Source organism: Bufo bufo, chromosome 4 (assembly GCF_905171765.1).
Source record: "Bufo bufo chromosome 4, aBufBuf1.1, whole genome shotgun sequence".
NCBI lineage: Eukaryota > Metazoa > Chordata > Amphibia > Anura > Bufonidae > Bufo > Bufo bufo.
The window spans coordinates 583,703,282-583,716,448 of record NC_053392.1 but is presented as its reverse complement, the minus strand read 5'-3'; the positions used below and the strand labels follow the sequence as shown (position 1 = coordinate 583,716,448).

Sequence of the window (13,167 nt, the reverse complement as noted above, 5' to 3'; positions counted from 1 at the left end):
CCAGCAGTGTAATCCTGGGGCTCCAATTGGTTACCATGGCAGCCAGGACGCTACTGAAGCCCTGGCTGTCGTAGTCGGCTCCCTGCTGCTGTGTGCATTATGCACAGCGCAGCAGGGACAGTGTAAAGTCCTATTAACCCTAATAGAGATCTATTAGGGTGGATAAAACAAGGGATTAAAAGATCTAGCCCCCTAAGGGGAATAGTTATTAAATAAAAAAGTAAAAAATTAAATTAAGTATAAATCGCCCCCTTTCCCAATTTTACATCGAAAATATCTAAACAATAAATAAACATATTACATATCGCCACGTCTAAAAAGTCCAAACTATTAAAATATTTTTTAAAAACTCACAATTTGCAATTTTTTTTGTCACCTTGCCCGCCCCCCCCCCCAAAAAAAATAGGATAGGACTGTTCAATTATGGGCTGGACGTTCCATAAAATGCGGAATGCACGTGGCTTTTTTGGCGTTTTATTTTTTCGCGTGGTATCGAATATCGCAATACTTTTTATGGTATCGAAACCGAATCAAAATTTTTGTATCGAAACAACCCTAGTACAGATACTAAATTCTATAAAACATGGCGACACTGGATCACATTTCAAAGCTCCCAGGAATTTAAACTGACAACATAATTGGGCTGTTTTTTTTCCTCTCTTTCCTACCCTGCCCACCTCTCCTTAGACTCCATATTCCCCAACCAGTATTTCATGTGTTTGATTAATAACTTCATCCTACATTTTGAGCAATAGGCATTTTTGTCTGTCAGTACCTTTTTGTATAAGTTTTAAGGACAGTTGTTCACATGTGCAATATACCTGGTATTATTATTTGGCTGCGTCCCATACATGATATTTTTGGTTACTGTATAACATAATGGAAAACCTAAATAAAGAATTTATTTAAAAAAAAAAAGAAAAAGAAAACTCCCCTGTACTCAGCCCCGCCGTTCCCATGCAGTTATCCCATTCCTTTGTTTTTGTCCTGTGACCGCTGCGGCAAAGCCCTGGCCTTAGAAGTCATATGTGCTTGAATGGCATGTCACTAGTACATTATTAGCAGTGGCATGCCATTCAAGCACATGTGACTGTTGGGGCCAGCGTCTGGCTGCAGCAGTCACTTGATCATGCCACTTTTATTCCTAGAAGACCAGAGGACATGAACAGGGCAGCACAGGACAGCTCCTACACCAGAAAAAACCTTTCACCTCAGCTTTTGCAGGTCCCATTGGTGGTTCTGTCAGAGTTTGCTTCACCTTTGATGGGTCACTAATGGATTTGGAGTCTAAGGGATTGTCAGTCCTTCGCCCTCAACCCCTGCAAAGGAATATGGACTCTTCCCACAAGGAATCCCCAGGTGGCTACACCTGGAGCAATATTTGTTAGCAAAGTCTGGTTTTGGGGTGGACAATCTGTGGTACAAACACAGCAGATAGGAATCAAATGAGCCTATTGTTCAGGGACTGAGTGATGGGGAAAAAGTCTTCAAAAAGTCTGAGCACTGGCTGAGATCTGAGTCCATTGGTGCATGATGGCCCTATAAGAAGCTGGGGACCAGCGCATGCGCACGTTCCACAAAGCGGGCAGCGTGGTGCAACAGGAGAGCAGTGGTGGGAAACTGGACACTGGTCACAAGAACTAGTGACAATACAGAGCTGTTTTTGGGGTCAAAACAACAGACAGACCCGACGGTCCCATTAATAATGCAACAGGGGTCTGCCAATGGCTTTAATTATAAACATACCCCATGGCGCAGATGTGAACACAGCCCAACTCTCAGATTCTGGATCAAAAAGATCCCAAATCACTTTGTAAATACTCTGCTGTCGTAAATGGGTTGTCCCATCTTGACATTTATGATCTCTCCAGGATATGGGGCATTCTCTCCATTCCTGACAGGACCGTTCTGTTGAGGCACAAGCAGGTCTCAGAGGTGGGACTCACACCAATGGGACATTTACAACATCAAGGGACCACACCTCGTCTTTAACCTCCATTTAGTGAAAACCCTACACACACAGCTGGTCCTATACTTAACGGGAACCTATCACTATGAAAATGCTATCCAATCCACCGGCAGCATGTTATAGAGCAGGAGGTGCTGAGCAGATTGATATATAGTTTTGTGGGGAAAGATTCAGTAAAACATGTAAATTATTTATATTCCTGCTCTTTCTATGCCGAGGAGTCCAGTGGACGGTCCTGCTATTTAGATGTGCATGCTCATACAGGGAAAGCTGCCGATCCCCAATCAGCAGTTCTGCTCGGCTTTTCATTGGTGGTATGGGTTGTCGGACCCCAGCGGTCAGATATTGATGACCTATCTTGAGGATAGCCATTAATATAAGAAGACTGAAAAAACATACCATCCCCGTCACTGCGCCCGTTGCTTACAAAGAACGTAATTCGTCAAAGAAGCAAATTTTTTTGTGAAATTCGGCGAAGCAGCCGATTCAAATTTTTAAGAACTTCGCTCATCTCTAGTTACAACCTTGTTATATAGCAGAGTCTTAGGGCTTTTTTTGGGGTGTGCACTTCTATATCTGGAAGTGCACACCCAAATTTTGGGAGATTTGGAGCCTCTAGAATTCAAAAAGCACAAAACAAAAACAAAAAAGAGACACTAAAATCAACTTTCACTTGAACTTACTCATCAATTAACATTAAAACTACGTAGAGGTGCTGGAGAAGAACAACGTTAAAGGGGGAAAAAAAAGTCATCAATAAAATGGAACATCTAACAGTATCTTTAAACTGGCGTTATTTGCCTGTGCCCATAATCACAGTTTGGCATTAATTACGCACAAAGCAGGGCGACTACTGCCAAGCTGCAATCAATTCCAAATACAACACCAGCCTATGCCAGGAATCTTATTGGTGCTATATTTGAATAGATGGATTTTGTAATAGATATAGGACAGAAGAAAAAAAAGACTTTCCGAACAGCAAGTTTTTCTTTTTTTGCTTTTTATTTGACCGGTAGCAAACTTAGTCATTTATTTATTTTATACTGTAATCCTGTCAACAAAAGGGGACACATTACTGGCACAGGTGAATTACCGCGTCCTACAGTGCCCAGTTACGGATCCAAATTAAATCAAAGCAGGGAGGACACTTTAAGGTCATGGAGACTTTGTCATGCAGTTTTTTTTGTTTGCTCTTTGCAGCAAATTTTTTTTTTTTTTACAGGTGTTGTTCTAAGACAGGAAAATGGTGCAGATTTTAAGCAGACGTGACCCGTAGTCAGAATAGAGGAGCACGGACATTTGTGAATTTGCCAAACATTTCAGATTTAGAAGTTTTCTTATTTTTTTGCAGTGGTTCTTTAGGTTATGCAGCACCCTTTCAGCTGACCGTTATTCCTTCTGACTCCCCTACACATACACACTGGGTTCACGGAACGTCCGTGTGCTGTCAATAAGGAGAGAGGAGGAAGACGTTGCCAGATAGCAATGGCGGTAGCTTATGAACAAAAGAATCAAGTGTTGACGTTTAACATGCCTGATCGTTTTTGGTCCCCAACATCATCTTTCAGGCAGTGTCAAAAGGCCCTAATACATACAGGACAGTTGGCTGCCAAGTTTGGGGACGGCATAAGATGTCTTACTTCCTGTTCGATCACGTTGATCACATGCATAAAAAAAGACACTAAATAAAAAGCACTGTAGTCTTAGTATTAGAAAAATGTACTATTCTAGTGCATGGACCTTTGTAAATTATGATAAATAAGTATGATAAATCCTGCATGAGATTTATTCTGGAATTCTATCCGCACGCCAAAAAAATGTGACTGTGCACCAAAAAAACGTCTAGTAGTCTATGTTTATGCCATGCTTCTGTAGTTTTACTCAAAAAATGCGCAACATTTTGGTGCATTGTTTGCCACATAGAGGCACGTTCAGACCATGTCCCCTTTTCAGTGAAATTAAGCCCCTCTTGTTAGATGAGGCGTAAAAAGCTGTGTAAAAAAAAGTTGTTAAATATTACGCAAAGCTTGCAGGACAGTTTTTGTTTGGCGCTAAACCCGCCAAAACTGGTGTATTTTCAATAGTAAATCTGCCTCGTTATGTTTTTGGAACCAGTGTTTGAGAGGACCTGTCATGCCCTCCAACAACAGCAGCCAAATTTATGGAGCTGTAGCTGCAGTTCTCGAGACTCCTCCACAGGTTTTTATTGTGCTGGACTGTGTATTCACATGACTGTTGTGTACCAATGGGTTGCCATGATAGTGGCCTAAAAGACCCAACTGCCTTGGTATTCTGTGATTCAACCCCAAAATGCTGCTTATAGTCTAAAAGTAAAAGAACTAACCTTATGAATTCCACCCTGGACCCCCAAAGCTGGCCCTTTGTCATTATGAAAATTGGCAAAGTCTATGACATCATGCCGTTGTCACGGTCTCTCCCGTGACAACGGGGTCAGAAGATCTAAGAGACTGGCTGCACGTGATGTGATCTGACAGCCCCTTTGGTTTCTGTGTTGTTGCTGGTTATGACCATACCTCTTGTCTCAGGTGTAGCTTAAGTGGTCATTCCCACTCCTCTATTTAGTCTGGTCTCACCCATCATGCTATGCGGTTGATAGCTCCATCTGGTTGTGGAAGGGCTAGTGTTTGGTTCTCCTTTGAGTTCCTGCTCGTCCAAGTTCTTCGGCGTTAAGTGTCTTTTCCCTATTTCTAGTTTGTTGTTTTCCCCTATCTTTTGGTATTAGGCCTGAGGGAGTCCCCTGTTCCTTCAGCTGGGAAGGAACAGGTCGTCTTTTGTCCTGACACTATTTCCAGTGTACTTTAGGGTCAGATTGGGCTCTAGGTTCCTGCGTATGAACATTCCTACCTTCGAGGTCTGTTCATACTGATAGTAGTCAGGGCTCAGTTTAGGGATTCTATAGTTGGTGACCTTTCCCCTTTCCCTAGTTTCCAGGCCTAGTACCTCTTCTCCACACCGAATACAGGAGGGAAGGGTTTACCACCCACACCGCGCTGTGACAGCCGTGAACATAGTGGCCAAATACTGAGGCAAGGGAAGCATTTGAGCATCACAGCCAAAAGATTCCGCTTCAGAAACTGTCCTTATCTACTGGCGAAAAAAAGGACAACTATGAACAATGAGGTAGGTGAAAATCTTCTAGGTGTGACAAAACGTTATACAAGTGTGAACTGTAAAGTTCCTGCTATCACTGATTTAATGGACAGTTCCATGAACTCAGCTGCAACAGAAATAAAAAAGCATCAAAAAAGGGGAAGAAATAGAGTCTGAAATTATCAACTTTTTCCACAAATTTGCAGAATCTACCAGTCATCATCTTAGGCGCAATTCTTTTTTGATAGCCTTTGCCTGGGGCCCACAGTCTCTTGGATCACAGCGGAGCCAAAAGCTCAGGCTCCATCTTGTCTTGCTGCATGAGGGATTCTTCTACGTTTTGCACGTGATCCTCCATCTCTGTCTTATTATTTTTTACATTCTGTCAGTGCCTGTATTTCACTCTTTTACATTTCAGAGGATTTCAGATTAAAACAGAGTCTGAGACTATATTTAACACGAGTAGAATTTCTGGACCATAGGGTGTCCGATCAAAGAACATTTTTAAAAAGAATCTGTCCCAGGCAAAGGACGTCTTTTAGTATAGAGAGCCGTCATCCGCGGTTTCCACTCGCACAGATGCGGACCTAAAAATATAATCTCCATCTTTTGTTGGTGCCCTATATTTAAATTAAATGGGTCTCCAAAAATAAGCGGACACTAGGACATCACACGAATATGAACCTTATTAAATATCACTGAGAGTTGACATTTAGGCATACTTATGAATAGCAAAATTTCGTGCCGTGTTACAACAATTCTGACTTCGGATTTGTAATCCGCACACTCGATTTAGTATAGGACAAAAGGTTTTTGCCCAGTAGCAGATGAAAAGTTGTTTTTTTTGGTCCGTGGTGGAATGGATAAGCTCAGGACTATGTGTAGGCCTATGAAAGTCTTCTTTGTGCTCAAACAGGAAAATACCTCTCTTGAACATCATTGATACTGTTACGTAAAGACTTTCCATCATCAGAACTATACTGTCCGGTCCAGAACCAAAAAACAGCCCCAGACCATTATCTATCTTCCACAGTTGGCATTATGCATTTGGCCAGGTAGTATTCTGCCACTGGACAAATGGGTCCTTCCAACGGCAATTTGGTGAAGTGATTCATCACTTCAGGAATAAACTGTACTCTACTCCAGCTGAAGCTTGGCATTCTGCATGGTAATGTAAGGCTTGTATAAGGATGCACCACTATGGAAATCAATCCAATCGATAATGCTCCCAATGAACATTGTTTGTGATGACGTTGTGCCTAGAGGCACCATGTATTTCAACGGAGGACACATGATATTTACATGCTTCATCGGTAGCCATGGGTGACTTCGTTTGCTGCTTCACAGTTGAGTCTTCATCCCAATAAGGTACTTACACTTGACTGTGGCAGTAGGAGTAAGTAAGATGAAGTGGCATATAGGCATCACAAAATACTCCCCATCATCAGAACTATACTGCCCACTCCAGACCCGAAAAACAGCCCCAGACCATTATCTATCTTCCAAAATTGGCATTTAGACATTCGTTATTCTCCTGGCACTGGAGAAACCCAGATTTGTCCCTTAGACTGCCATTTGGTGAAGCCAGAATCATCAATAATCTCTCTACCACTCCAGCTGAAGCTTGGCATTGCTCATGTTGATCTCAGGTTTGTTTAAGGTTGCTCCACCATGAAAACCCAACCCATGATGCTTCTGTCGGACATTTCCTGCAATGAAGTTATTCTAACACTCAGCTTAAGATTGGGCAGTGCATATTTCAACGAAGGAAAGGTGATATTTATGTGTTACATGCTTGATCCGTAGCAATAGGTGGAGGTCTACAGTTTCATGGTTGAGTCTTCATTCCAATAAAATACTAGCACTTGACTATGGCAGTAGGAGAAACATCAGATGAAGCGAGGTGTTATACAGATGGCACCCTACAACAGTGCCATGGCCCATCAACTAGCAATGTTTGTCTATGGAGATTTTAAAGGCATTATCGATTTCACACATGTAGGTGTTGCTAAAATGGTCCAATCTACTAATTAGAAGGACCATCCCAGTAAGTTTTGGCCACGTAGTGCATCATCAGACTGGTGCTTGGAGAATTTTTCATTGACATGGGCTATCAATTGCCATACTGTATACAAATCAGTAATCTGGAATATTAACAAAAAACAGTACAGTAAAACCTATTTGAGACGACCACCCAAAAAATGCAATAAAAAGCGGTCGTCTAGGGGGATAGTCTTCTCAAACAATATGGTGGAACTGAAAATCTGTCACAGTAAATCTAGTAAGAGGGGTGGTCTTCTCAAAGAGGAGGTAGCTTTCGAGAGATTTCACTGTATATGATGCTAAAGACCCGTGAAATAAACTCCTACATGAAACAGAAATCTGTGCTTTTCTGTGGATTTAAACAATAGTGATCATACGTTACAAGGACCTTGGCCCTTCTGTTTCTATGGTCAAACCAAGGAACTTGCACAATACGTCAGCACTGAAAGGGTGAAGTCAGCCGCAGCTCTTCTAAGTGAGTCATCACCATCCAGGTGTGACAATTACATTTCATTTGCCACCTGCTCCGCACACGTGGAGGGGAATCGGAACACAAAAGGGGACATCACAAGCCATTTTACTGCGCGTATCATTCGATTTCTGCTTTGTGTCCATATGTGTCGCCACTGGCTGTATTGTTAGCGGTAATATTCAGGATTAATGCTGGATGTTAAAATGTTAGGCACAAACTCCTCTTGTTAAAAAGAAGACGACATACTAATGAAGTCTTGTGGGAATCGGCTAGTTTCTTTTTATTCCAGCAGTGGAACTCTTAACATGAACGGAAGGACTTGGCAAAGACTCATGAAAAAGTAGATCATGGGGTTTCCTATCTCTTCGATCTTGTGGAATAGAGATCATTTCCAGAGCCTCGGTGATACTAAAGAGCAATTCCAGCAACAACTGATATTACCCGACCCCTCAGCCAAAAATGAAAAGGCGAACGTACTCACGAATCCTTCGATGTGCTAACTGCGGCCGGTCTTTATTTTGTAAGCCATTAGTACTGACTTCCTTCGTTTTTCAGCAGGACCATGTCCTGACTCACTCGGCGTCAGATGTTGGAGAGCAGAAGGATCAGGCTTGCTGGGTTTTATCATGGCTGCCTTTTTTCCAACACTAAATTATTCCCCTCTACCTAACACATGCCTGAACATGGGGCCACTGCTCCATTCCCGGCCACCTCTGTTGGCCGGGCAGCTGTGGCTAACCAAAGGCCTAAGCGGCTTGAACAGTAGGCACATCACGGCCGTGACTTAGCATTCAAGCTGCTGTGACCGCTGAGATGTGACTGGTTGATCGTGGGGGACTTGGTCCTGCGAGGACTAGAAGTGGCCAAGAAAGGAACAGCGGTGGGACCGTGGACAGGTAAGTGGGGTTCTCATGTCCAGGGGAGGACGCCAAGGGTTGGCCAACACTTTTAAGTTTAGGTTTCCCTATTAAAAAGAGGGCCTGCCTTTCCTTGACATGTCTGTTTTGGTAGATCCTGAAAGGTCATCTTTAAACGGGCTCTATTGGCTGATACAAATAAGACTTAAAGGGGTTGTCTCATGAAGGCTAGCATTTTCCATCGGCTTAGGCTATATGGACTACATTTGCAAAAAGCGTCCCTCAGTTTGGAGGACCTGTCATGCCTTTGCATTACAAGGACAGAGCGGTGTTTTCAGTGGGCACAGTGCAATGCTTCATTTCCCCTGTAGTGGCGCTGTAGGGAATCGCTTTACTGCCCTGTTAAATATTAGATTACAGCTGATCGCTGGGGTCTCAGTGGTGGGAAACCTTATGATCAACAATATGACATTGGTTTTTTAAAGGGATATTCACTAACTCTGAGAATCCCATTAATCTTGGGGGCTGCACTGCTGATTCAGCGATACAGCCCCAACACAGTGGCGCCTCACTACCTGCAGCACAGGGAACTACAGCATAGCTCCGTTCAAGTAAATGGAGGCAGGGGAAGGTCCCTTCAGAGACAGGAGTGCCGCTATGGAGGGAAAATAGTGATTTGGCCCTTTCATTCCCAGGATTGAAGAGGGTCTCAGAAGTTCGACCCCCAGCGATCATATAGTAAAACATCACTGAATGAGAAGGTAATACTCCTTTTTAGAGGTGGCCCCATTAAGACAACTTGTCTCCTATCTGCAAGTCAGACTAATGGGACCCCTGACGATAACAAAAACGGGGCGAGTGCATGCATGCCGCAGCTCCACTCAGTTATATGATGCTGCCAGAGATAGCCGAGCACTTGTACTTGTCCCATACAGTTCAATAGAGCAGGTCCGCTGCGCCATTCAAACAGGGTGCACAGGCCCCCATTTTTGTCATTGGCGGTCGGACCGCACACCCCAATCAGACACTTCCCATCTATCCTTCAGATATGGAAAAAGTTGTGTAAATGGGTGATTCAGGATTAGAAAAACATGGTTTCTTCCTTCCAGATAAAGCGCCACACCTGTCCTCAGGTTGTACCTGGCATTGCAGCTTCATTGAAGTGAATGAGGCAGAGCTCCGATACCGCACACAACCTGTAGACAGGCGTGGCGCTGATTTTAAAAGAAAGCAGCCATGTTTTTATGAATTTTGCCTTAAAGGCTGTTTCCAATGGCAGAACTCCTTAAAGGGGTCCTCTCACTTCAGCAAATGGCATTCATTCTGTATAGAAGGTTAATACCAGGCACTTTACTAATGTATTGTGATTGTCCATATTGCCTCCTTTGCTGGCTGGATTCATTTTTTCCCCATCGCAATATACACTGCTCGTATGACCACCGCTGCGAGGACAGGGGATGCCTTTGTGCACTCCTATGGTCTCGACCACAGAGAGGCCGGCACCTTTTCCTATAAGTGTGCAAGCACGACCACTGCTGCTGGATTGCTCGGTGGTCGTAACCCCTGGATACGAGCCGTGTATAATGGGATGGGAAAAATGAATCAAACCAGCAAAGGAGGCAATATGGAGAATCACAATACATTAGTAAGTGCCTTGTGTTCATTTTCTCTATGTGATAAACGCTTGGAAGCCTGTAACTATAAACCACAAGGTAAGCGGGCCATACACTGGGATGAGATACTGTGTGTATTCACGGCGAGTGCTGCGATAAATGGCCGCCTACCACACGGGCACAGGCAATCTCCGCGCTCTATTTGCAAACGTCTTTGATGCACTGACCGACCTTCGGCATGCTGCAGCAGGAGGAATACCGACTCCTCCGAGATGATGTACTTGTGCAGGCAGACCATGTTGGGCACGCAGCGGGGAATGATCGTCTTTCTGCTCCCGGACTCCTCGCTGCTTTTCCTCAGCCCCTGACAGAGAACAGAAAGGTCAGTTGTACCCTGCGCTTCCTTTGGATCCTGCTGTGCTTTATGTTTATCAACCAAACTAATCTGTCCAAGCGACTGTGGGCTTTACAGAAGCAGCTCATCTGCTCCTACATGTCCTTCGATCCCCTGAGGCTCGGCTGATGGCATCTGGCAGGTAGCCAGAGAACAGAAGATGGCACAAAGCTACCATTAAAATCAATTACACGGGTCAACGTTTTTATTAGAATCTCACTCGCAAACTAAGTCATCAGAGTGACACTTTGTGTACTTTGCCGGGTGACCTCTCTATCTGCTTTCATTTTCTGTGTGGAAGACGGGACGACCTGAAGAGTCGGCGTGCGGACGCACCCATACCGTGCGGCGCGCTATGCTATGGTCACTCACTCGTCCTTCTGTCGGGCCAAGTCATAGAAAATGTCATAAGGATGGAATATCAATCATGTCATAAAGCCACGTGGTAGAAGTGGTATACCATAGTGGCCTTTAAAGGGGTTTTCTGTAGACTACAATATCTGATGGGTGGGGGTCCGATTCCAAGCACCCCCCGCTGATCAGCGAGCGCTGCGGCCTCTTCCTAGGTCAGTGACGCCACGTTTATTGGTCACGTGGCCTAGGCGCAGCTCAGTCCCATTCAAGTGAATGGGGCTGAGCTCCAATACCAAGCACAGTCAATGTATGGCGCTGTGTGTGGCAAGTTGCGAGCAGGCCACGATGCTCACCGGACTGCCATGGCCTCTTTGATTGGTAGAGTTCCCAGGAGTCGGCCCCCTACCGAGCAGATACTGATGACCTATCCTGAGGGTAGACCTTCCATTTCAAAATGTGGGACAGGCCCTTTAAAGGGTCACTGATTTTTAGTAAAACTATTGATATGTTGTAGAGATATACCGAAAGTCATGGCCTCTTCAACCAGCAGATAAGCTGGGGTACCATGTGTCGGGCCCCCACCATTCGGCTAGTGATCACCAACTCCTAGAAAACCCCCTTTAAGGGTCCATTCCCACGTCCGTAGCGTGTTTTGCGGATCCACAGATCCGCAAAACATGGACAGCGGCAATGTGAGTTCCGCATCTTGCGGACCGCACATCGCCGGCACTAATAGAATATGCCTATTCTTGTCCGCAATTGCGGACAAGAATAGGACATGTTATATTTTTTTCGGGAACGGAAATGCGGACCCGGAAGTGCGGTTCCGCATTTCCCGAGCCAGGCCGCATGTCGTGCGGCCCCTTAGAAATCATTGGGTCCGCAATTCCGTTCCGCAAAATGTGGAACGAAATTGCAGACGTGTGAATGCGGCCTTAGTAATGCCATTTCTGATGATGGGACATGTGTCACCTATCCCTAGTGGATGCTGGAACGATCAGCCGACTGCCCCGGTTCCCGCTCCTGGTACCTTCTGCAAACAAATGATTTTGGCTGCAGAAGCCATGGTTGCAGAACAGGGATGTAGTATTACTGAGCGGCCATTCATATGAGCAGGCGTCCGTGTAATACAAGGGCGGCTTGAGCCCCCGGATGGGGAGGCGCTAGTACAGAGCAACTCCCCCACTCTGGTTTAAAGAGGGGATTTCTGAACAGGGGTCGTCGTCATGACTCTGAGGGGGTTCTGTGTTCTGTCCCAGTACCGACACCAGTAAATCAGATTATCTATCCTAGCGGCAGGCCTGTAATAATACGTCGGCTCCGCCGCCGCCTCCCTCACATTCCTGCACTACACTAACCTTCTAATAACAATAAAACAATGGTTAATAATGATAAAATAGGTCTTTGTCTCCCAGCTCGCGCCGGCGTGTCAGACGTGTCTCGGTGGGGGGTTGCGCGCAGACACCAATGAAAGAAATACTTACTTTTAAAATAAAGGTCTCCTGAGTCTTTGTGTCCAGGACGAGCAGAACCTAAAAAGAAAAGAACAGTTATTATCTCATGCACCATTCATGTGCAGATTCCTCCCCATCTCGTCGCTACTTAGACCGATGCAGGTAAATGCACCCGCCATTCAACAGCAATAAAAAGCCACAATATTGTATCACAATGGGTCTTATAAACTAAAAAATAAAAGTCTATGGGGAAAAAGTGACTAAGACAAACTTACACTACAGTGCGCTGAAGATGTAAGTGTCAAAGATCAGAAGTCTAGACAGACACAAATATGGGACAGGATACATGGACAGACAGAAAGATAGATAGATAGACAACAGACAGATATGAGATAGGATACATGGATACACATATAGAAAGACAGAGAGATATATAAAGATTGATTGATTGACATATATATGAGAGAGAGATATTATCTTTATATAGCGCCACTATATTCCGCAGTGGTTTACAATTCAGAGGTATAGATTCAGATTCAATTCAGATAAATAGATATGAGATAGATAGATAATTAAATATATAGATAATCAGATAGATAGAATAAATATGAGGATAGATAGATATAAATATTATGAGGATAGATAGATAAAATTAGATAAATATCAGTATAGATAAATAGATAGAATAAATATGAGGATAGATAATTAGATGGAAGGATATAGATAGATAGATAGATAGATATGAGATAGATAGATAGATAATAGATAGATAGATATGAGATAGATAGATATGAGATGGATAGATAGATAGATAGATAGATAGATAGATAGATAGATAATAGATAGATAGATAGATAGATAGATATGATAGATAGATAGATAATAGATAGATAGATATGA

The 13,167-nt window shown here is 43.8% G+C and overlaps 1 protein-coding gene across 2 annotated transcripts in view; it reads right to left on the bottom strand.

The window, feature by feature from the left end:
• Positions 1-13,167, bottom strand: part of RPS6KC1 (ribosomal protein S6 kinase C1) — a 155,604-nt gene that overhangs the window by 33,561 nt on the left and 108,876 nt on the right. For both annotated transcript variants that reach the window (XM_040430417.1, XM_040430416.1), the window contains exons 10-11: positions 12,298-12,345; positions 10,297-10,429 (exon numbers count right to left, since the gene is read on the bottom strand). In XM_040430417.1, the coding sequence (XP_040286351.1) occupies positions 10,297-10,429; positions 12,298-12,345 (181 nt within the window). The remainder of the gene's footprint in view (positions 1-10,296; positions 10,430-12,297; positions 12,346-13,167) is intronic.